The sequence below is a fragment of the Myotis myotis genome, unplaced genomic scaffold, assembly GCF_014108235.1.
Source record: "Myotis myotis isolate mMyoMyo1 unplaced genomic scaffold, mMyoMyo1.p scaffold_m19_p_15, whole genome shotgun sequence".
In the NCBI taxonomy this organism is placed as follows: Eukaryota; Metazoa; Chordata; class Mammalia; order Chiroptera; family Vespertilionidae; genus Myotis; species Myotis myotis.
The window spans coordinates 20,480,205-20,504,758 of NW_023416319.1; the positions used below are offsets into that span (position 1 = coordinate 20,480,205).

The window sequence follows — 24,554 nt, forward strand, 5'->3', positions numbered from 1 at the left end:
GTTTCCAGCTCAAAATCTAGAGGCTTTGTTCTTCAAATGGGAGGTGAACAAACAACAAACAAAACCCCAAAGCTTCTAAAACAAAATTTGAGCTCATACCTATCTGTAAATTTAGATTTTCTTTAGGAGAACATTAGGCAAGACCCACTGGCAATAAATAAACCAGCTCTGGCTGGGGTGGCTCAGTTGGTTGGGTGTCATTCCATCTACCAAGAGGTTACCGGTTGGATTCCCGGTCAAGGGCACATACCCGGGTTGTGGGCTTAATCCCCGGTGGGGTGGGTGCAGGAGGCAGCCGAATGGTGTCTCACTCTCACACCGATATTTTCTCTCCCCCCCGCCCTCTCTAAAAATCAATAAACTATTTTTTTAAAAAAAGAAACAAATAAGTAAAGATCAATTAAGCAGTAATTGTAGAACAGCGCATTGGCATTACTGATTAGATGTGTTTGTGTGAAGGAAATCTTCCATTGTTATGAAGCAACCTCATGAATAAACTCTGCCCTTTACAACCAGGGTTTCAAATGGAACTAGGCATTAGCCTGGGAAATGCGCACGTGCTTGTGTTCAGGTGTGTGCACATGCAATACTGACGGGACGTATGTGTAATGCACACAGGTGTCCACTGTCTCCTCTGTGTGGAAGAGTGGCAGCTGTTCCATAAGGATTTCTGGAGCACTTACAAGGAGTCAGGGGGTGGCACAGGGATGGCACAGACTCAACCCACTCACTCTGGGCCTCACAAAGGCCGCGTGCAGTCCGGAGGGGAGCATGCTCATGGCTCCACAGTGCCAGATGTGCCCGAGAGTTAGCATCAGAGTTCCTGTTTCCCAGAGGTGCCCTCTGTTCCCACCAGGACCCTGTTCCACACGTGGGCCTCTCCTCTGCACCCCCAGTGCGGGAGGCGTGGGTGGGCCAAGGGGGCGGTGGAGGACCGGGTCCGCCATATTTAAACCCCCTGAACTCTAGGTTAAGAGTCAGGACATGTGGCATTAGGTCCTTGTTCTGCCATCAACTTGCCGGCCATCTTGTGGCTGTGAGCACCGCCATCTTTGAACCGCCAATTCATCCTTCGGGCTTCTTTCCTCGCCCGCACAGAGGTATTTCTAACGTCCACGGTGGTTCTAACATGCCACTGCTCTGCGCTTTAATATCCTGCACATCTCCCTGCTCTGTTTTATAGTTACTTTGCAGTTAGCTCATCTTTCGTCCACTTGTCTGTCCATCTGTCCATCAGCAAATATTTACTGCGTCCGGTCCTGTGCCAGGTTCCCCAACAACATTCTTCATTTCCATAATCTGGCATTCTGTTGCCTCTAATCTGCTACACGCTGGAAAGTTAAATTTCTGAATTCATTGAGAATTTGGCATGAAAAGTAAAGGGAATGATCAAACAATGCCCATATGACAGAATGGCGAGTAGCTAATGATAATTATGACACTGTGATTTAGTATTTGATGAAAATATAGAATAAAGAAGATGGTCCCCTCTAATTTCAAAGATATACATATATAAACACAGGAAGTGGAAGGGGGGAATATATGAACATTAAATTAGTTACATTTAAGGGATAATAGATGATTCTTTTCTTTTTGAATTTGCTGTCATGCTTGTAGGCAGGCGTTCACTCAGCAAATGTGTACGACGCCTGCTGGTGTCAGGCGCAGCGGGGATGTCTGGTTCCTGCCCTCCTGGTCCCTTAGAAGGAGACAGTGATGCACACACATAAACTGCCTGGGTGGGGATGGGCTCAGGCGAAGGAGGTCCTGGAGTGTTCGTAGGCACTAAGCCCTGCAGCTGGTGCCTCTGTGAGACAGCCACAGGGAAGCTATTTTGGTCCCGGTTACGTGAACAGAAGTCCGCCAGGGTCTTGGCATGAACATACCTAATATCTACTGTTTCAACTATTTCCAAGTTACGCCAAAGATCAACAGCACAGGGTTATTTATACGTTTATTGGAGACGGACTCCACAGTCCTTGTGGATGGACGAGTGGCCTGGATGCCATCCACACCATTGCGTCTCTGCTGGGCCTGTGGCCTGGATGCCATCCACACCATTGCGTCTCTGCTGGGCCTGTGGCTCTCCACTCCCCACTGAGTTCACAGCAGTTTTTGTTGGGAAAAACTGTCCCCAGGTGAAAGTGAACTACTGCTACTGCCGAATTAGCCACAGGAACCCAGCTGTCGGATAAATTAATGCTTGAGATATTGAATTCATGTGTGGCTTGGAGTCTGCTCCATGCAGAAACAAGGAAAACAGGAATTGGTCAAGGCAGAATTTAGAGTTTTGAATAGCTTTATATTGACTGTTATTCTTTATATATATATATACTAGAGGCCCAGTGCATGAATTTCGTGCACTGGTGTGTGTGTCCCTCAGCCCAGCCTGCACCCTCTCCAATCTGGGATATCCCTCTCACAATCCGGGACTGCTGGCTCCCAACTGCTCACCTGCCTGTCTGCCTGATTGCCCTTAACCGCTTCTGCCTGCCAGCCTGATCACCCCCTAACCACTCCCCGGCCAGCCTCATCAATGCCTAATTGCTCCCCTGCCAGCCCGATCGCCCCCAACTGCCCTCTCCTGCCAGCCTGATTGGCCCCAGCTGCCCTCCCCTGCCAGCCTCGTTGCCCCTAACTGCCCTCCCCTGCCAGCCTTGTTGCCCCCAACTGCCCTCCCCTGCAGGCCTGATCCTCCCCAGCTGCCCTCCCCTGTTGGCCTGATCACCCACAACTGCCTTCCCCTGCCGGCCATCTTGTGGCTGTGAGCACTGCCATCTTTGAAGGTGTGGCAGTCAATTAGCATATTCCCTCTTTATTAGATAGGATAAGTATATTTTTATTGATCTCAGAGAGGAAGGGAGATGGAGAGATAGAAATATCAATGATGAGAATCATTGATCAGCTACCTCCTGCACGCCCCCCACTGGAGATAGACCCTGCAACCCGGACATGTGCCCTCACTGGGAATCAAACAGTGACCTTCTGGATCATAGGTCAACCACTGAGCCACACCGGCTGGGCTTGACTATTATTATTTATTATTATTTTTATATTAATAGTCAAAAAGGGACACATATTTGAGGTGCAAGTTTGCTGCCATTATTGGGGGGGAACATCTGTGGGAATTAGGATGATCCTACCACAGGTCAAGGGCCTCAGATTCAGTCTTTTTGGCGTTTTCTGTAACTGAGCTATGGGACTGAAAGAAGAAGCCATTCCTAATAACTTTGAAACTCGTGGCTCATTACCAGACCGTACTCCCACAGCGTGCGGCAAAACATAGTTTAAAATAAATGTATCTTAGGAATAACATCATTACACTTCTTTGCACTTGTTGTGTTAAACATTAGTGTGGTAAATGCAAACCTCTTCAGTAAACCATGATTTTTGCACTCCTGTTATTTAGGAAGGTATTTTTTAAAACACACTGGACCTTCAAAACTCAGTGTCGGAGTTCCCCCTCCCTCTGAGAAGCCCTAGCTCTGTTCAGCGGAAAGAGGAACGTGCCTCCTGTCCCATTAGTCAGGATGGATGCTGTCAGCAACGCAGGACAGAAAAGAATTAAATGCTCGTCGAGGTTGAACTGGCTTTCATTTCCAAGCTGCGTCACTCCCTCGGCGCCCATCGCAGGTTCTATGTGCTTGTCTTTTCCCCTCTCCAGACTGCAGGCTCTTTATCGAATCATAAAGTGAGCCCCAGAGATGTGAAGCCAGCCCTCAAGGTCGCCGGGCAGCGAGCAGCTGCCGGCCGGAGTCCACGCCTGGCTCAGCCGGCTTTTTAAGACGCACAGTCAGCAGATGTGCTATTTTGGGGAATTCCTGCTCAGAGTCGCTGCTGCTTTCGTCAGACCGCACACATCTCAGGGGGAGCCACCTCTTCTGTATCGCCCAGAAACAGGTGGAAAATGGCAGGGCCTTCCCATTGGTTAGGTCAGTGGTCGGCAAACCACGGCTCGCGAGCCACATGCGGCTCTTTGGCCCCTTCAGTGTGGCTCTTCCACAAAATACCACGTGCGGGCGCGCACGTACAGTGCGAAATTGACTTAAAACTTTAAGTAAAGTTTATTAAGTTAATTTTAGGGAACGTTGTGGAGTGAGAGAAGATGTAGTGTCGAGGATTGAGAAAGGTATGTTGAGGTGGTTTGGACATAGAGAGAGGATGAACGAAAGGAGGTAGACAAAACAAGGATACAAGACGAGTGTGGATGGGAGAGTTGGAAGGGGTCGACCTCAGTGAACGTACCTCAATCAGATTGAGGACGTTTTTAGCAAAGGCCAGCGTAGGAGTACCCTAATTAGGTTAATAACAATGTACCTACCTATATAGTTTAAGTTTAAAAAATTTGGCTCTCAAAAGAAATTTCAGTCGTTGTACTGTTGATATTTGGCTCTGTTGACTAATGAGTTTGCCGACCACTGGGTTAGGTAATAGGTGCTCATTCCCATCAACCTTCTGCAGCCTCAGATTTTCAAAATCACGCTGATGTCAACGAACGTCGGGCACGGAGCGTGATGCTTTTCTTTTTGCCGGATCAAAGACCTCGGGCCCCTGCATGTTCCCGGCGCCGTGTCGCGCTCATCTCTTCGTCTCACTGTGGTCCAGTGAGGAGAGTATGAGCCTGCCCACCAGCTTGTCAAAACATGAAGAGGTTGGCGGCTGCAGCGTTGGGGCGGGGCCGTCGGGGGCAGGCGTGGCTTTACAGTGTTGGTGTCTGCGAGTCCGTACGACCTGCTTTGGAGGGCAGCTGTTCATTTTATTTTATTTTACATGCACTTCCTCTGCAACCTGAACCCTCCTCCTAGGCGTCTGATCTAGAGAAAGGCTCACTTCGCCGAGAGGCACGTACAAGAGAGCTGCCGGCCGGCCGGCGGGAACGGCCAGGGAGCCTGGCACAGGGGCATGGCTCAGTCAGCCCGGAGGCTCCATTCTTTGGGATGCTGTGAAGCGGTTTGGCAAAATGGGATGGATTCATCTTCGCCGACCGGGAAAGCTCTCCAGGACGTGCTGCTGTTCAGGGGCAAGAAGCGGGCTGCTCAGGAAGGCCGCCGGGCGGGTGGTGTGTCTGTGATGGGATGTGTGTGAATAGGGGGACGGACCGGAAAGCTACACGCTGGAGCGGGGTGACCAGTGCCCTCCTGCGGTCGGCAGGGACCGTGGAGTAGACTGTTTTGTGACGTGGATGCAGGTTTATTTAAGCACAGGATGAACAGTCTTCCGATTACAAACAGTGCTGCAGCCGGCACCATGGCACAGACGTCTGCACGCCCTTGTGCAGGTAAATCTGGGAGGAAAACTCCCAGGAACAGAATTGCCGGGTCAAACGGCAGCTGCACTGTAACCGACAGATACGCACAGAATTCCTCTCGTCAGTGTTATTCCATTTTGCACTCCCTCCGTGACGTCAGTATGTGCCTTTAAAAAAAAATCCAGTAAAATTCATGTAACGTAAATTCACCATTTTACTGTGTACAATTCAGTGGCATTTGGCGCCTTCACAATGTTGTGTGAGGCAGAGACTGTGGTCTGCAATGTCTGAAGGAGGTTTACAATGGGAGTGCATTCGTGAGCTCCTTGTTTGGTTAAAAATGAAAAGGAAAACTAAAGAGTATGAGCTTCAGAGTCAGACAGTCTGGGTCTGGACCCAGGGGCGGCCCTTCGAGAGCTGTGTGACCACATGAGGCCCAGTTCCCGCATCTGTGAGACGGAGAAAAGCCCGCACGGCGGGGCCAGTGAGAGGGTTCGAGGCAGTACCACCTCCCCCCTTTCTCTGTGCAGCCGTAGGCAGGGGCCTCCACCTTTTTGAGCCTCAGTTTCAACGGTTAGCACACGTGGAGGACTTGAAACTGGTGACACAGTACATGATGGTGAAAGTAGGGCTTTTGCCAGCGCCTGGGGGGGTGCCCTGCACCCTAGGTGCCCAGGGACGAAGGACCCCACGAAGCTGTAATGCGTTTCTCTCCGCTCTCTGACCCAGGGCCATTGGTGCCAACCCCCTGCACTGTGACTGCCACCTCCGCTGGCTGTCCAGCTGGGTGAAGACAGGCTACAAGGAACCAGGCATTGCCCGCTGCGCTGGGCCCCCAGACATGGAGGGCAAGCTGCTCCTCACCACTCCTGCCAAGAAGTTTGAATGCCAAGGTGAGCCGAGGAAGGGGTGGAGGGTGGCGGGCGCGTCCCCACCTCCCACTGCTGGCTGACCTGCTTCACCCTGGCTGGGCCTTCTGAGCCGTGGTGGGTGCCTGGCTGGGGGAGTGGTCAGGCGGCAGCAACGAGGCACCTGCAGCTGGTTAACGTGGCTGCCTTCTATCCCGACATAACAGTGAAGGAAGAAGCCAGGCAGAAAATCTCGGCGGTTAGGGCTTGACTCCCTCCGGGGGTTATGTAAGGAAAGTAAAAATAGCGATGGCATTTCTGGAAGCGTCAAGCCTCTCAGCACTGCAAGCACTCGGGCCTCCCTTCGGTAGGAATTGGCTCAGCAATTTGCTTAAACCCTGAGCCGCCGGACCCAGCTGCCCCTCTCCTGATGTTTGTAGAGACACAGGGATCAAGGCTCCTCCGGCTTTGCTCTGAAGGCGCCTCACCTGGGCATCTGTAAATGCTCCTTCGTTCGGGGCCTGATGGACTGACTGACAGCCCGAGCCCCAGGAGCCCTGCTGAGCAGAGGGAGTTGCTGCGTGGCTGCCCCGGGCCCAGCTTTGTGCACTGGGGACAGCTGGGGAGGCGGGGGGTGCACACTAGAGGCCGGCCCTGGGGCAGGGCCCTGCCCTCCGCAAGCTTGTAGACCCCCATCGGAAGGGAAAGTGACAGCCGTAGGTTAATGAGGCGGCCGGCCACCCTGCGTGCAGGATGCTGTCACAGGGGTAACCGTTCCCAGGGCCCGATATGGGTTTAGCTGTTGAGCTGTTGGGAGCAGGCCAACTCATGTTGAAACGTTTGCTCAGGATTTATTTAGCTGGGGGTGTTGGTACTGGTGAGAAGTTATTTTTTTTTTTAAACATTTTTATTGAAATACAACGTGCATAACAGGACAGCACACAGATCGTAAGTGAATGGCTCGCTGGATTCTCACAAACTGAGCGCACGCAGGTAACCAGCCCCCGGATCAAGAAGCAGAGTCCCACCTGCACCCGAGAAGCCCCCGCCCCCGTCCAGTTACCGAGCCGTGTTTCTGTCCTGTTCACGCTCGTGCCTTTGAGCAGCGCTGAGAGCTCACCACTTCCAGAGGCGTCTTCGGTGGGAAACTAGCGGGCTGCTCCTCCCGATTATTCTTGTGAGGGCCTAATGCCCCCGCAGGAGGTGCTCCTCGCCCACCTCCAAGTTCAGGGAGGGCGACCAGTGAGTCCTGGAGGGCTGGCAAGGCCGTGCTCGGACCTGGAGAGGTGGTGGGAAGCGGCCCTTCCGCTTTGGCCTCGGAGACAATCAGCTTCACTGTGCTCCTCAGCGTGGCCTCCTCGTGGAGCCGCGTGGCTCCCTGTGGAGGGCACCCCCTTGCTTTCCTGGTTAGCAGGTGACAGGCCTGGGGGTGGCTGCCTCAGAGGGTGTAGGGGACCCCGAGAAGGTCATCGGACTTCAGTAGTAGCGACTATAGCCCCTCACACAGATGCCTACCTGACCACCGTGCGAGGGCTCCTGAGGCGGCCACACCAGCCATTTAGCACTTTCTGCGGATTAGCTCATCTAGTCCTTATGGCCCCATGGGGCGGGGGCTGTTATTAACCCCATTTTACAGAGGAGGAGAGGCTAGTGGTGGTGGTGGGGCTGTGAAAGGAGGATGAACGGGACTCAGAGGAAATGGCAACCATTTCTTGGGGAGAGGGCTTCCCACCTTCCATCTCTGAAGGGCTGGGAGTACGGAGCAGGGAGCTGGGGCCTCCCCGCCTCCTCCTTATAGGAACCTCCTCCCCTGGCCTCAGGTCCCCCCACTCTGGCTGTCCAGGCCAAGTGTGATCCCTGCTTGTCCAGCCCGTGCCAGAACCAGGGCAGCTGCCATAACGACCCCCTTCAAGGGTACAGGTGTGCCTGCTCCAGCGGCTATAAGGTGAGTGGAGGCTTGAGTGGCGGCTGGGCCCGGGAGGAGGAGGGCTGCTCCTGGAGAGCAGGGTGGCCTGTCGTGTTCCCCATCTGCCCCCGGTGCCCTGAGAGCAGGTCCTGCCCAGGGCTGCGCTTGAAGGAACGAATGAACAAGTAACACCTGGGACAGGCAGGCCGCGCTGCCGAGGGGTGGCCGTCTGTCGGCTCCCCATCCCTGACTCTCTCCCCAGGGCCGAGACTGTGAGGTGCCCCTGGACAGCTGTGCCAGTGGCCCCTGTGAGAACGGCGGGACCTGCCAGGAACAGGAGGGCGAGGATGCTGGCTTCACGTGAGTTGCCTGGAGGAGCCAGAACCTGGGGGGCGGGTGCCGACGGGACCCAGCACCCATGCTTCGCCACCCTCCTCCTCCACATCAAGTGGCCACCCCGCCCATCCTCTGTGCTCTGGGAGGGGGTGGAGGGTGGGCGCAGCGGGAGCGAACACTCACTGGAGACAGTTCCACACCCACCAGCCATGCCCATTGCCCAGAGCAGTGGGAGCCAGCGGGGGGGGGGGGGGGGGGGGCGTCGCTGGGGCTGGAGCCAAGCTGCCCACTTCTGCTCCAGGCCACTCTCTGACCTTGCCAGGTGCCAGGACAGTCTTTTGATGGCACTGGGAATCCATGGCCAAGGACATATGCAGTGGCAGTGCCAAGGGGCAGTTTGGCGACACTTTAAACCCCTATAATCTCTGCTAACCGGAGGCCTTTAATAGAAGTCAAACACCTGCTTGTTGTGCCAATGTTGCCTGAAGCAGGGCCCTTAGCCAGCTCTTTCCAATCAAGCCACCACCCTAAGCCCCGAAGACAGAAGCCTGCCCAGAGGTGGGAGCAAATCCTGGGCCTGCCCCCTGGCGCCTCACACACCATCTCCTGGTCCCGCTGGTTCCACACGGCAGCCAGTTTCCCACGGCTCTCGGTGAAGGGCGACCCTCCCTCAGGATCGAATCCCAAGCTCTCCCGGTGCTGATGTTACCATGCAAGCACCCCTCCCCCCACTGACCCACTTCCCCCAGGACCCCTCAGTGCATACCCTGAGCTCTCCTGGACCCAGAGCTTTTCTGAAAAACACTTGATATTGAGTTGCTGAAAATAAATTGGCTCTGCATTTACAGGCAGAAATGGCCAAATCTGTCTCTGCAAACCCAAATTACCAGGTATAAAGGGAAAGCACTAAATGGCCTCTCAGCCATTGTTGCCTTGGCAACGGCGTCCTTACAATAGGCTCCGTCCTCCTTTGGGCTTGGGCAGCAGTTCTGCAGGGCAGTTCAAGCAAAGCAAAGCCGCCTCCTCATTCCCTGGACTCCTGGGAGGGGATGTCTGTGGAGAGTGGAGGGGCTGGAAGGACACCCACAGAAACTCCCCCTGCTGGGCAGAGAGGGGTACAGCAGGGATGGCCCCCCTCACACCTAGCAGCCCTACAGATTGGGGGCCTTTGGGTGGGCCCTCCAGGTAGAAAGGGGGTGCCTCTCTGAGTTACCCCTCAACCTTGAGGCTTACAAGAGCCTTCTCAGAAATGCAAAGCTGATCGCCTCAGCCCTCTTAAAACCCCTCTGTTGCCCCCACCCCCAACCCACCCCCATCTATGTGTGTGTGTGGGGGGTGGAGGGGGAGATTAAACTCCAGGACATGTCCCATAACTGTGGGCTTCAAACCTTTGTGCTCACATACCCCCCCAACACAATTTAAAAACTATATATATTTTCATACATTTTTAGTTGACAGCTAAAATTTGTCATTGTAAGTTTAATTTGTTGTTGTAAAGGAGGTCATTTTCAGGATATAGTAAATATTAACATTTAAAAATAAACCTATTACTCTTTTATTGTTCTCCAATGCAACCTAAATAGCACAGCAATTTTTTGTTGTAGTTAATCCTCACCTGAGGATATTTTATCCATTAATTATTAGAGTAGAAGGGAGGGAGGGAGGGAAAGAAAGAGAGAGAAGCATGGATGTGAGAGAGACACATCAATTGGTTGCCCCCACACGCTCCCTGACCCGGCCAGATCAAACCTGCCGCTTGTTGGTGTTCCAGCCAATGCTCCAACCACTGGGCAACACTCGCCAGAGCAGCATAGCAATTTACCATTAAAAACTTACACGAATGAGCTGCTCTTTTACAGTTTAAATATTTGCCTTTTCTTCTTGAACTAGTATTCCCATTTCTCTCCCCACACCCCCACCCACTTTCTTTCTAATGTAATCTGCCTTTGTGCTGGGGGAGACTTTCCTGGAGTACCCGCCATGTGTCTGCACCACCAACATGGGTATATAAGTGTAAATTTAAACTTTTCTTTATTTCTTGTGACCAACTGCCTCTGATTAAAAGTTTCCTTTGCATTGAGCTATCATGACAATGATCAATAATATACAGTCGATCAAAACAACATTACAACATTTGATTGATAGTGATTACAAATAAAAGTAGAATTTTTTAGACTCATCTCTGGGTGAGATAGAGCTTTATACATATAGCTGTAAATGCTGAGAAAGTTTGTTCTCATCAATAAACAGATGAGATTAGAAGGAGTTTTATTATAGCCATGTCACTCAAGTCTTTGAAATCCTTCCGAGTCTATATGCCAAAAAGCGCAGAGTGATATGTCATCAAAAGCTATTTTTAATGCCTATTGGCTGACAGTTCCACGAGGCCTTCCTTCAATTATTTTTAACACGTGGAGCTGGAAACTGCTTGACTTTCAGACGCCGTTTGTTCCTTCACCTTTAAAACATCAATATTCCTAATTGTCCCTTTATTTGGAGCCCCGGGATTTTAGGCCCCAGGCATGTCCCACCCTGGACTTGGGCTGGGAGGGGTGTGTGTGCTTTTGGGGAGCTCGGGGGCTGGTCAGTCCAGGGAAGAGTCCCTGCAGAGCTTGTAGGTCTGGAAGTTCATTTCTCAGACCTCTCTGACCCACAGCCCCTTGGAAAGCCCCAGGTGCCCCGGGGGAGGGTGGATCTGGTTTGGAGATCACTGGTCTCCAGTGGTCTCCACAACTTGCTCCAGCCCCATTCTCACTGGGTCCCTGAGGTGTGTGCTCCCCAAGGCCTGAACTATCGGCATGAGCAGGACCCCTCCCAAAGGGCTGGCTTTAGGGTCTTCTCCAGGCTTTTGCACATGCCCTGACCCCACTGTCTTCCCTCCCATTCCTGCACTCCCCTGTCAGGGTCCTTGATTAACCATCATCTCCTCCAGGAAGCCCACCCTGACCACTCCCCCAAGGAGGAGCTGGGTGCTGCCCCTTTGTTCCCCCTCACTGGCCTCTGCTGCACGGTCCCGATACTCACCGCCTCTCCTCTGGTTGCGTCTCCTCCTCATCTCCCTACTAAACTGTGAGGTCCATAGTGCAGGGCTGGGCTTGTTCACCTTTAACCCCCGGCATCCTGCGAGGGCCTGGCCGTGAGTAGGTACCACACCTCTGGGATGATATTGACCTGTGACCATGGGCCCACCTGCCTCCCCCTCCTCCCCTGCCCCAGGTGCTCCTGTCCGACTGGCTTTGAAGGACCGACCTGTGGGGTGAACACAGACGACTGTGTGGAGCACGCATGTGCCAATGGAGGCGTCTGTGTGGACGGCGTGGGCAGCTACACTTGCCAGTGCCCCCTGCAGTATGCGGGTATGTGGACATCGAGTGTCTGCGGGGAGGTGAGGGCTGGCGTGCATGCCCTGAGCCCCATTCCCGTGACAGTTGGGGCCCTGCCTCAGCGTCAGCAGGAGGTTTCTGCTGGTGGCTGCCTGGCAGAGCGTGGGGGGGGGGGGGGTAGGGACAGCTTCTCTCCTGCCTCTCCCTGGTTCTTTCTCCAGGAAGGGCCTGTGAGCAGCTGGTGGACTTCTGCTCCCCGGACTTGAACCCTTGTCAGCACGAGGCCCAGTGTGTGGGCACCCCGGATGGGCCTAGGTAGGTGTTGCCCATTTCCAGGGTCAGGGAAGGGCAGGGGCTGCCAAGTCACCTCCCCTCCATGCCAACCCCCTCCCCATCCTATTCCTCACCTGTCAAGTAGGTGTGGTCTCAGCCATGTGGGGTTGCTGTGAGTCAGTGTGGGGGTGGTTAAGGGGACAGCTTTGCTGCCAGCATGAGCTTGAATGGATGGCTTGCCCACTCTGAGCCTGTTTTCTCATCTGCGAGCTGGAGGCACCAGAAGCTTCCTCCTGGGGTGGTTGTAAGGAGAGGATGAGCACTTGCGCGGAAAGCACTTAGCTCCATGTCTGACCTCCCATCAATGCTCCATAAATAGCCATTGTCATTCCAGACCCTCAGTTTCTCATCCCGTTACAAAACCCACAGAACTCTGAAAACCAAAAGTCGGTTTGATAGCAAAATCAGACCTGACCTGAACGTATCCTATATAATAAAAGGGTAATATGCAAATCAACCCAATGGCAGAACAACCTGTTGCTGTGATGTGCACTGACCACCAGGGGGCAGATGCTCAACTCAGGAGCTGCCCCCCTGGTGGTCTGTGTGCTCCCACAGGGCTCAAGGCTGGGGAGCACAGTGGCAGTGGTGGGAGCCTCTCTAGCCTCCGTGGCAGTAGGACATCCCCTGAGGGCTCCCGGACTGCGAGAGGGCATAGGCTGGGCTGAGGGATTTCCCCAGTGCACGAATCTTGTGCACTGGGCCTCTAATTTGGTACAAAAGCAGAACACACAGCCCTAGCTGGTTTGGCTCAGTGGATAGATCATTGGCCTATGGACTGAAGGGTCCGGGTTCAATTTCGGTCAAGGGGATGTACCTTAGTTTCAGGTTCCATCCCATGTGGGAGGCAACCAATGTGTCTCTCTCACATCGATGTTTCTCTCTCTGTCTCTCCCCTTCCTTTCCATTCTCTCTAAAAATCAATGGAAAAATGTCCTCGGGTGAGGATTAACAAAATCAATAGAAATAAAAGCTGACCACACGCCTATTATGGGGCTACAGTCAACAGCTATCCATGTAGATTGTGCTGCAGAGCTGTGAACATGTTTGATTGAGGGGCTGCCCTCGATCCCACTGACATGTTACACAATATACAGTTGTAGGCACTGTATTACCTTTTAAAAGTCCTCCTCTTTGGCCTCAGGAAAAGGGCTTCTTGGCTGTTGTCTCCGTTGTTACTGGCATACATGGAAGTGCTTTGTCACCTCAAGACTGCATGTGATATGCAGGTCATGGGGTTTTAGGATGTTGCTCCCATCTGTAGTTTTCAAATATAGTGTCAGTTCTGGGACCCTGGTTCCACCAGTCAGGGCAGGGCTCCTTGTAGTCTGTGGCTGAGGGGCCCAACCCCAGCCACTCAGGCCAGGGTAGGGGGATGGGGTCACCATGGAGCTGAGGCCCCTGGGCAGAGGGAGAGCCAGGGGATGTTAGAGGCCTGGCTGTGAGATCGAGAGTCTACATGGGAGCTGCTGTCCAAACGGTGGGCACACTGCCTTCCCGGGTGAGCTGGCACGGAAGACGGGGTGGGATTGGCACAGAGACCAAGGAGCAGTGGCAGATCAAGAGGCATGCCCGCTCCTCAGAGGGGCCGGGCCTCAGGTGGATAAAGCGAGGCTGCACACTGTCACCCACACTGTGCTGGGGTAGTGCCTCCCACCGCACAGGTGAGCACATACAGTGGGGGAGGTCCATGTTCTCTCAACTTCCTGTTTTGGAGGAAAGATGGACAAATGCTCAGCTCATTGTACCTGGAACCCGGCAAGTATTCAGTACATTCGTTGAATGAATGCATGAATGAATGAATGAATATGAAGGAATGGGTGGTGGCTTAGGTACTGAAACAGTCTTCAGACTGCTGCTCAAGACCCAATAGTGACTTGTGATTAATGGGTAGGTCAAGGTTAACTTAAAAAATGAAACAGAAAACATCAGAGAGCATCATACCATTTTATACACTGAGGATAAGTATGATTTCAGGTGTGTGTGTGTGTGTGTGTGTGTGTGTGTGTGTGTGTGTGCTGGTAGAAGGGTATTTCTTGCAGCCTGAAAAACACTGGGAATGAGTAAAAAATCTAGGCAGGGGCACCCACCTGCCAGGTTGTTCAGTTTGCAATTTGCAGTCTGCAGTTTGGAAGAGTTTCCAGCAAAAGTTTGCTCAGTGACACCAGGGGCTTCTCAGAGGAGGTGAGGTCTTGGCCTGGCCGGAATGAGGCAGGGAGACGGGTGAGGGTATTCCAGAACCAGCAGGGGTGAAGGGAAGGGAGTGAAGGCAGGAGTGCTGGTGGTGTGGAGAAGGTCTGAGCATCTTGCAAGGGGGTGGAGGAGTGTGCCCTTTACTTGATAGGACTGGATTGGATTTTTGGCCGGAATGGATTTTGGGGTGAGCAGTGAGGCACAATGCAAGCAGGGAGCGGGAGGTTGCCTTGGAGTCAGTCACTGACAGAGAGGTGGGCACCTGCCCGGCTGGGGCCAGGAGGCTGGGCTGGTGGAGCTGGGGAAGCTGGGGTGGAGGGAAGGATGAGCCCCATGACTGGGAGCCGTGTGCTGAGCAGCTGAGTAGGTCCGGAAGGGGCCGCAGTTTGGCCCTGGATGTGCTGTTGGTGGTGAATCTGGGTCCTCCCTGACAAGATTCCCATCTCCTCCTGCTGCTGGGTGCCCACCCCCCAACCTAGAGCCCCACCAACCACACAAGCTCTCCAAAACGGCCCCAGGACAGGCGCGGCACCTTTATATCCAGGGCTCTGGTTGACCTCCCGGGGGACCCCATAGACCCACAGGGCCTCCAGGTTGTCTGTCACACACAGCTGACTGCCTACCCGCCTCTGACCTCCAGGTGTGAGTGTGCACCAGGTTACTCGGGCGACAACTGCAGCGAGAACCAGGATGACTGCAGGGACCACCGCTGCCAGAACGGGGCCCAGTGCATAGACGATGTGAACAGCTACTCCTGCCTCTGTGCCGAGGGCTACAGGTGAGAGGCCTGCACACCCGCGAGGGACCGACTCCTCTTAGACGTCGGCCTGGGGCTGGCAGGAGCCCCCAGACGTGGTTGGCGGGAGGGAGGGAGGGTGAGAGCCTGGGTGTCGGGTCCTGGCTTGAACCGTCACCCGTCACAGCTGTGTGGCCTTGGGAACGTGACTTAACCACTCAGAGCACAGGCAGCGGGTGCGTAACCTTTTTGGTGGAGGGAGTGGGCGGCGGGTACAGATCAGTGGACAGGGCCTTCTCACTTACTGCTCAGGGAGCCTCTGAAGTCACAACCTGCCATAAAGGTCACTGACATTTGCGTCTTGGCTCCTCTGGGAGGTTGGGAGAGGGGACTGACACCTGCTCTCCTTCTGACCACCCACCTCCCAGGATCTGCTTGGGGTTTTTTGTTTTTCTTTCAGTTTTATTGAGCTGTAATTCACATACACTGCAATTCATGTGACTAAGATGTGCAATTCAGTGGCTTTTAGTATATGTCCAGAGTTGTGCATTCGTTTAAGAACCATCCATTTCAGAACATTTCATTACTCCAGAAACTCCACACCTCTTACCTGTCACCCCAAGTCTCCTCCATCTCAGCTCTAGGCAACCACTAATCTGCTGGTATCTGTGTGTGTAGATTTGCTTATTCTGGACATTTCAGATAAACAGAAGTATACAGTCTGTGGTCCTTTATAACTGCCTTTCACTTAGCGTCATGTTTTTGAGGGTCATCCATGTGGTGGCAGGTGGCAGAGCTTCACTCCTTTTTATGGCTGAATAATATTCCATTGTAGGGATCTACCACTTTTGTTGATCTATCCATCTATTTGGACTGTTTACACTTTGGCTATTGTGGATACTAATGCTACAGATTGTTGTAGCCTGGATCAGAACTGCCCTTGGTAGTAATGTTCCCTCTTTTCTTTATTTTGAGTCTTCCCTCTTTTGCTTGTTTTAAATCTCAGTTTTCCTTTCTGTAAAATGAGACATGAGCAATTCTTTTTTTAAAAAAAATATATTTTATTGATTTTTTACAGAGAGGAAGGGAGAGGGATAGAGAGTTAGAAACATCAATGAGAGAGAAACATCGATCAGCTGCCTCCTGCACACCTCCCACTGGGGATGTGCCCGCAACCAAGGTACATGCCCTTGACCGGAATCGAACCTGGGACCTTTCAGTCCGCAGGCCGACGCTCTATCCACTGAGCCAAACCAGTTAGGGCGACATGAGCAATTCTTAAACTTTAACGAGCACACGAGTCACCTGGCATGGTGTGAAAGAGCAGATTCAGTAGGCTTTCCATTTCTGACACCTGCCCAGGTGACATCGATGTTGCTGGGGCAGGGACCACACTTGTTTCTCACCACCCTTCTGGCTCCTAGTTCTCTCGGGAAAAGTGTTCATTAGCAGCATTTTCTGTCGCCTTAAGGATCCAGTTTCCCACGATGTTTAGTGAGCTTCTCTCCAGGACCTGGGGGAGGAAGAGGCCTTCTTCCCTTTGCCCTGCCCTGTCTGACCTGCGTCCTTTCCCTCCCAGTGGGCAGCTCTGTGAGACCCCGCCCCGCCCAGCCGCCCCCAGGAGCCCCTGCGAGGGGGCTGAGTGCCAGAACGGGGCCCACTGCGTGGACCAGGGCAGCCGGCCCGTGTGCCAGTGCCTCCCGGGCTTCGGCGGCCCCGAGTGTGAGAAGCTGCTCAGTGTCAACTTTGTGGACCGGGACACGTACCTGCAGTTCACGGACCTGCAGAACTGGCCGCGGGCCAACATCACCCTGCAGGTGGGTGCCCAGGGCGCCGGTCACAGAGGGGAGTCCGGCGGCGGGGGGCCCTGGCCTCAGGTCAGAGATTCAAGGCACATCCCTGCCCGGGACCGTGGGGAGGCCCCTGTGTCGGTCAGAGTCTTCGGATGTGGGTGTCAGCATCTCAGCTTGAAGTCGTTTAAGCAGAATTGGAAAGGTTATTGGCATATAAATCCAATCTCAAAGAAGAGGCAGGAGGGGGAGGTGGTCTCATGGGCGACTAGATACAGAAAACCAAGCTTACCAGGACCCTGTCCCACCATCTCTTGTCTCAACGACTCCTCGCTTCACCTCCAATACGCTTTGTGTCATGTGCCTGGAGCGCGGCCAGGTTAACTCCCAGCTTATGTCTTTAACCACAAGTCCTTGTGGTCCCTTATTTTTCCATTTTATGTCTTAAACATCTACCTCCTGAGCAGTTCCTTCCAGGTTTGGGTGGCTCTGGCTGTCAGAGAGCCTTCCTGAACGTGTCCTCTCTGGAGGGGCCGCCCTGCCCCCACCCCCAAGGCAGTTCCCCGAGGCCCACAGAGCGGCTGCCCCACAGCCCGTCTGCCTTTCTTCCCGAGCAGGTGGTCTGAAGGGCTCTTACCTGCCCCTCCTGGCACGTAGTTTCCAGGCCTCAGCTGGCCCATCTGCCCTCTGCTGCCTGGCCCTGGCCACACGGTCAGTGGCTAGGATTTAAACCCGGGGCTGCCATGTCACCTGGGCAGGCAGGAGAGGGCAGTTCTGCACACAGCATCTCTTCCGATGGGGGCCCCGTGCACTCCGCCCGCCAGCCTGTGCTGCTGCTGCGGGGGATGGGGTTGGAGAGACAGTGCCCTTGCTCATCAGGTCTCCACGGCAGAGGACAACGGGATCCTGCTGTACAACGGGGACAATGACCACATCGCCGTGGAGCTGTACCAGGGCCATGTGCGTGTCAGCTACGACCCTGGCAGCTACCCCAGCTCCGCCATCTACAGGTGGGGCTTCCTCAGGCCCGTCGGCCGCTCTCAGGGGTCTCCTGGACCGAAAGCAGGTCATTAATGAAACCACCAGAACCTGGGCTGCCCGAGAAGCGAGGGCATTTGAACCATTGAGTACAGCCCAGCGTGGGTCCTTCCCCTCCCACCACCACCTCACAGGGCGCTCCTGGGTGGGAGGAGGAGACGGATTAGGTTGAAAACACCTGCCCCAAACATCTCAGCTTTCCCCAGGGAGCAGGAGAGGCTGGGCCATAGGCCCCCAGTCCCAGTCTCCCCCTGAGAGATGTGGTCCCTTGGGAAGCAGCTGCTGGACCCGTGGCAGGGTGTCCAGGAAGGGATGGGCCCAACTGAAGCGCATCCTCTGAGGTGGGGGCACCCATCTTCTTCCAGTGCTGAGACGATCAACGACGGGCAGTTCCACACTGTGGAGCTGGTCACCTTCGACCAGATGGTGAATCTCTCCATCGATGGCGGCAGTCCCATGACCATGGACAACTTCGGCAAGCACTACACACTGAACAGCGAGGCCCCCCTCTACGTGGGAGGTGAGGACCTGCTTTTCCAGGTGGGGTCCTCCTACTCTCTGGCCAGGGGCGGGGCCCAGGGCACAGGACTGTGGGGAACATCGCAGGTGGTGGGGGAGGGTTTAGTGACCGGCCAAGCTGCAGATGGACTGTGCTCCCTTGCCAGGAGCCAGGCTGCTGTCCCCCAGCTCACACTAACGAGGGAGGGGAAGTGCCTGAGTGGGGACGGAGACCTGACCCAGGCGGGGGAGGGGAGAGATGGGGCGTGCTGGAATTCCCCCCGGCTGTGCTCTACACCTTGGGCATCTTTCTTCTTGGCTTTGGGCCAGAAGGGGCTTGTTCAATGTTCAGGGTCCATCCCCAGTCTTGGGCCCTCAGAGGCCCAGAGCTGCTGCCGGAGGCCCAGGCCCAGGTCCCCGCATGAGCTGGGGATTGCCCAGCTGGCCTTCCAGGCTTTGCAGCTGTGAGTAGTGACCACAAAAGCAGGTGACAAAGTACCATACACCCAAGTTCCAGGTCCCAGTCCTTTGCTGCCTTTGGGGCCTCTGGGAGGTAAGGACAGGTGTCCCAGAGGGAAGGAAGGAACCCTGGGCGAGTGCAGCCAGACTGGGGCGCCCAGGCCTCACTGGTCAGCTGGCTGCGGCCAGGCTAGCACCCAGCCCTGGCCACGGGAAGGCAGCTTTTCCTTTTCTTTTGGGGAAGGAGTCTGCACCCTCCACGGTGGCAGAGGACCTTGGTCCAGGGTTGCAGAGACAGGACAGAGGCCATGGGCAAGAGGGAACACGGTGCAGGTGCCCACAGACCTCAGAGGGAGGTGCCGGGCACCGCCCGAGCCTGGCCAGCTCAGTCTGCCCCCTCCCCACCACCCCAGGGATGCCGGTGGACGTGAACTCGGCCGCCTTCCGCCTGTGGCAGATCCTCAACGGCACCAGCTTCCACGGGTGCATCCGAAACCTGTACATCAACAACGAGCTGCAAGACTTCACCAAGACACGGATGAAGCCGGGCGTGGTGCCGGGCTGCGAGCCCTGCCGGAAGCTCTTCTGCTTGCACGGCATCTGCCAGCCCAACGCCACCCCCGGGCCTGTGTGCCATTGCGAGGCCGGCTGGGGAGGCCTGCACTGCGACCAGCCAGCTGACGGCCCCTGTCACAGCCACAAGTGAGCCGCGCTGGGTTCAGGGAGCCCTCCCCCCTTGCCCACCTGCAGGTTCCCTTCCCTTCCTTGCAAGTTCCCATTCCCTGTGGTGAGGAAAGAGAATGGCTTTCACGCCCAAGATCAGAACACAGTGGCCTAGCAGGGTTTCATTACATTTTTCTGGGTTTTTATTTTTATGAACAGGAAAGGTCTGTAGGGACAAGCACAGACTCACATTTTGCTTCTTCGGGAAGCAAATATCTCCATCTTGGGACCAGGCTAACATCTGTGACGCCGAGGCTGAGGGTGGGGCGCCCTGGGTGGCCTTGCCTGGGCTCTGCCTGTCCTCAGAGTGTTTTTCTCTGTCTCAACAGGTGTGTCCACGGGAAGTGCGTGCCCCTCGATGCCCTTTCCTACAGCTGCCAGTGCCAAGAGGGGTACTCGGGGGCCCTGTGCAACCAGGCCGGGGCCCCCGCAGAGCCGTGTGGGGGCCTGCAGTGCCTGCACGGCCACTGCCAGGCCTTGGCCACCAAGGGGGCGCACTGTGTGTGTGACCCTGGCTTTTCAGGCGAGCTCTGTGAGCAAGGTCAGGGGCCCCCCTCCTGATGTGCCCTCTCCAGGGTCCCTCCCCACGACTGGCTTTAGCAACTTGGTTTTTTCTTCCTCTCAACCTCAGCAACCCCTCTGTGCCCCTGCCCCTTCCTGTACCTTAGGCTGCTATGGGGCTTTAGTAACCCTCCCCCCACACCCTGCTCTCTGGGCTCCAAGTCCCCCTCACACAGGGCCCCCATCTCTCCCTGGCCCAGCTTTTCCTGCAGCCCCGTATCTGGGGTGAGTGTCCCTCTGGCTGGGATTTCTCCTTACAGACGAGATCATGATAACAGCTCCTGCCCAGATCTCTGCATTGTGGCCCCATCACCTTGGGACCCCGGAGCAGCAGAAGTCTGCGGGTTGGGGACTCCTTCCCAGGCCTGGTCTGCGTGACTAAGATGCTTCTGCTGGAATGGAGAGTGCTTGCGGGGAGAGGGGGTGTCTTGAGGAATCCAGAACTCAGGCACTTTAGGGTCCCGAGGCCACACCCTCCCAGCACAAAATCCTCCTCCAACATGATTGCCTCCCAGGCCTCCAGCCTCTTGCACTCCTGCAGCCGCGGGGAGCCCCCCCCCCACCCCCCCCACCCCCCCCCCCCCCCCGGAGCCTGGCAGCGGCATCTGTGCTGGAGGCCCGGGCAGCTAGAAAGTCCCTCCTTCCCACTGACCTCATGGTGGCCCGGGAGGAAGCTGTGCATGTGCATGGTGGGCAGGGAGGGTGCTGGGGCCAAGGTGGGCTCTAAGAGCTAGAGGACCGTCCACGGACGCTGCCCTCCGCCTCCCCCCTCCCCTTGCTCCTCCTCTTCCTCCTCCTGCCTCCCAGGGGGGCAGAACTGGCCCAGAGTTGTGCCCTGAGGCTTTCTCTTGGTATCTGTCCCATCCAGAGTCCGAGTGCCGGGGGGACCCTGTCCGGGACTTTCACCAGGTCCAGAGGGGCTATGCCATCTGCCAGACCACGCGCCCGCTGTCGTGGGTGGAGTGCCGGGGCTCCTGCCCGGGCCGGGGCTGCTGCCAGGGCCTGCGGCTGAAGCGGAGGAAGTTCACCTTCGAGTGCAGCGACGGGACCTCCTTCGCTGAGGAGGTGGAGAAGCCCACCAAGTGTGGCTGTGCCCTCTGCGCATAGTGCCCAGTGCCCACGGGGAGGGGGCTGGCGAGAAGCCGGGCCACCAGGAGACCTGGGCTGGGGTCGGGCCATCGCCAGGCGGCTCCTGGATGGCTGGACCCTCTTGGGCGGGCTGAGGCCCACCTCTCAGGGGCCAGGCAGCTTTTCTCAAGCCGAACTCGAGCAGCTGGGGGCCAAGCGGGTGGGCGAGGCCTGGCTGCAGACCGCCCTCCCGGAAGTGCCTTGCACAAAGAGGCACTTAATAAATACTGTTGAATGAATATGTGCGTGAGGTCAGGCCAAGAAGTGCAGAATGGTGACACTCCCTCCTTGCCTGCGACCTGGCTCTGAAGAAGGGACTGCCCCTTCCCAACCCAGCCTGTCCCTCGTGTCTGCCGCCCATGCTGGCCCCAGAACCCCTTGCCCCCTGCAGAGAACCCTGAAGGACTCCCAGCCTGGCTCTGCTGCTTGTGGGCGGGCAGGAGGCCAGGCTGCGGAGGGGAGGGGAAGGGCCCCTCCTGCTGGCCAGGAAGGGACTGACCCTTGCCCCTGGGCTGGTTGGCAGGCAGAGCACCTCAGGAACGAGGCCTGGGGTGGAAGCCGGTCTTCGGATCAGACCTCTGAATCCTAAAGTTATGGGATGATCATTGTAGCTTCGAGGAGGGTACTCATGTGGAAGAAACGGTCACTGGAACTTCTTGGGGTGGGGGACCCCACCAGAAAGGACAGGGCGTTCTTGGTTCCAGCAGAATAGACACTGCCACCCACCTTCAGACACTAGCCACCAAAGGGGCCCTGGTCCTGGGCTTCCCCAGCCATCAGCCTGCTGCTGGCGAGCCACTCTGGGGGGGGGGGGGGGGGAGGTGCGGGCAGGGTGTAGGGGCTTGGGCGAGGCTGCTTGGCCAGGGAGGGTCTCCCCCGGAGGAGCCGGGGTCCAGAGCCCCTCACGCTGCAGACCAGCTGGGAACAGCGGCCCAGGCATCAGGAACGGCTGGCTGTCGCTCTGGCAGATTTCTCCGCCGTGGGCCTCAGTCTCCTCCGCTCTCAGATGGAGAGGTAGGATGGACGACTCAAGCAGCGGAGGCCCTGCCACTGTGGCTCCAGGAGGGAGGCCCCAGGAGGTAGAAGATCCATTTTCAGCAATTACATCGAGTATTTGTGTGCCTGACCGGGGCTGGGTTCTGCCCTCGTGGACACCTGCCGACTGATCGCCGCGCATCACAGCGGTGACCAGGGTGCCGGGGAGAGAGGGAGCCCAGCGAGGGCGCCAACCGCAGACACAGCCCGGCCGGAGCTGCTCGCCAGAGGCTTCCACAAGGAAGGACTCGTCTTCGCAGCCACTGAAGAGGGGACTGACTGCGGATGCTTCTCTTCCCCGCAGAACGACAGCGTAGAGATGTTCTTTGAGCCTAAATAGGCAGTTGGCTGGAAGGAAGACAGGCCACTCTCTGGTCCAGAGGTCTCCCCAGGACAGTGTACCCCTGGGGAATCCGGTGGGCAAGGGGGGGCACACCCTTTTCCTGGCTCCTTCCATCTGCAGACAGAAGGCAGGGGTGGGGCAGCGTGGGCAGAGTTGGGGTGGCGTGTGCCTGTGTCTGCCACCATGGTAGCTGGGGGGGGGGACGAGGGCTTTGCTGCTGAGAAGAGGGCAGGAGCCTCCTGTGACGTGGGAGCCTGGCATGGACAGGATCTGGCCAGCCAGCAAGTTTGAGTCTGGGGACCCCTATAATGGGCAGAGGACCCTCCCAAGTGGGGAGGAGCCAGCCTGGCTGGGTCTGCACCTCACCCGGCCTGGGCTCTCTCTTCCTGTAGCTCCGAGCAAGGCCACCGTGCCCTGCCCGCTGTGGACAGCAGCGTGGGCCTCGCTGCAGAGCAACCCTCTTACCTGGAGTTTCTGGGCGGCCACTGGGGGAATCTGGAGAAGAGCCAGCACCAGGCTGGGTGGCAGGAAAGTTCCAGTGCAGCTAGTTTGTTCCTTCCAGGGAACAGAGGTGTTCCCCCACCCCCAGCCCTGAGAAGCGGCCCTTCCCCTGCCACTGCCATTCCTTCCTGCCTTGGAGAAGCAGCTTCCTTGGCTCGAGGGGCCCTGACTGCAGGGGCCTACTTTGCAGAAAGTAGACAGGACGCCTGTAGACAGGTGATAGCGACCACCCTGCAGGCCCAGCGCCGTGGGGTGGGGAGAGCAGAGGGTGAGCTTGCTGCTGGCCCCACTGGCCCCTCCTCAATGCCCAGCCCAGCCCAGCCCCACACTCACCCTTGGTGGAGCTGGAAGATTGGGAGCCACCACAAGGGTGAGGCAGCCAGGAGCTAAGAGAGCCGTGCACCCCACCCCAGGACCAAGTTTCCTCAGCTTAGCCACCCACCTGGGAAGGCCCTGGGTCGCCACGCATCTTGCCTGCTACCATCGAGTCCCAGGCGGCTACCACGAAATCATCTGTCTGAGAGGTCATCTCCACACCTCCCCTTTGGTGAAGACCTTCAGTTCACATCGACGTCGCCATTGTGTTTCCACTCAACACAATGAAGCACTGAAGAGACGCAGCAGGGGAGCCCCGAGCCGCCCCGAGTCTGAGGTGGAGAAGGCCGGACTCGTCTCTCTTTGCCTGCTGTTAGCCTAACCACGAAAGTATCTCTTTATACAGAATACTTAACAGATTCTAATATATATTTGTATTTCATTTTGTTATAGTATTTTTATATGTTAAAGTCAACATCCAGTGTCTCGTTTGATTTGCAGATGTCTGTGGCTGTGACGTTCGGTTTGGGGGTTTCCGTAGGCTCGTTTGGGTCGCTCTCCTAGAGAGACTGGTTTCGAGCAGGCCCGCGAGGGAGCCACGCCTGCCCTTTGCCTAGAAGTGCTGTCTTAGAACATGTTGGATATTGTCTGTTGTCTTCCACGTGAACATGACATTGATTCACTCAGGTTCTGTCTGGCTGATCTCTTCTTCCCACTGAGCCGGGGCTGTCCACAGGCGCCCTCCTGGGTTCAAGGGCTTCTGGGTGCCCACACGCCAGCCACAGGCCATGAGGGCTCCCAGGTGCAGCGCATGTACAACAGCTGCCCTCGGAGCTCTCTGGTTTTCCTGAGGTGGCAGAGGTCTGTCCCTCCTGCAGGGGTGGGGGTGGGGGCGAGGAGGGGGCCTGGGAGACGGCTGGGTCATAGCTCCCGGGGCGTCAGTGTGACGGCAAGCCTGGCACTGTGCGCGCGCGCGCACACACACACACACACACACACACACACACACACACAGATCCGGGAGGCTGCTCATCTTGTTCCCCTTCGAGGGTCTGCGACACACCCAGGTGTTGTAAGTTTGTGGACAGAGGCACACCCATGTTTAACCTGGCAACCGATTGGAGAGCAGTGTGGCTTCTCAGGCTGTCGTGTGAGGTTAACCTGCCTGTTGCCAAGACAGCAGTTCGTAGGGATCAGTGGGGAAAGGACGCAAACATAATGCTACAATGATTCTGCGACG

At 56.1% G+C, this 24,554-nt stretch overlaps 1 protein-coding gene across 1 annotated transcript in view; it reads left to right on the forward strand.

Annotated features, from left to right (window-relative positions):
* SLIT1 (slit guidance ligand 1) overlaps window positions 1-23,995 on the forward strand; it is a 152,180-nt gene extending 128,185 nt beyond the window's left edge. The window contains exons 26-37 of the mRNA XM_036336459.1: window positions 5,978-6,141; window positions 7,917-8,041; window positions 8,265-8,362; window positions 11,555-11,694; window positions 11,883-11,976; window positions 14,828-14,965; window positions 16,503-16,740; window positions 17,593-17,723; window positions 18,117-18,271; window positions 19,122-19,410; window positions 19,761-19,972; window positions 20,861-23,995. Coding sequence (XP_036192352.1) covers window positions 5,978-6,141; window positions 7,917-8,041; window positions 8,265-8,362; window positions 11,555-11,694; window positions 11,883-11,976; window positions 14,828-14,965; window positions 16,503-16,740; window positions 17,593-17,723; window positions 18,117-18,271; window positions 19,122-19,410; window positions 19,761-19,972; window positions 20,861-21,099 — 2,023 coding nt within the window. The 3' untranslated portion in view covers window positions 21,100-23,995. The remainder of the gene's footprint in view (window positions 1-5,977; window positions 6,142-7,916; window positions 8,042-8,264; window positions 8,363-11,554; window positions 11,695-11,882; window positions 11,977-14,827; window positions 14,966-16,502; window positions 16,741-17,592; window positions 17,724-18,116; window positions 18,272-19,121; window positions 19,411-19,760; window positions 19,973-20,860) is intronic.
* Window positions 23,996-24,554: the final 559 nt, after the last annotated feature.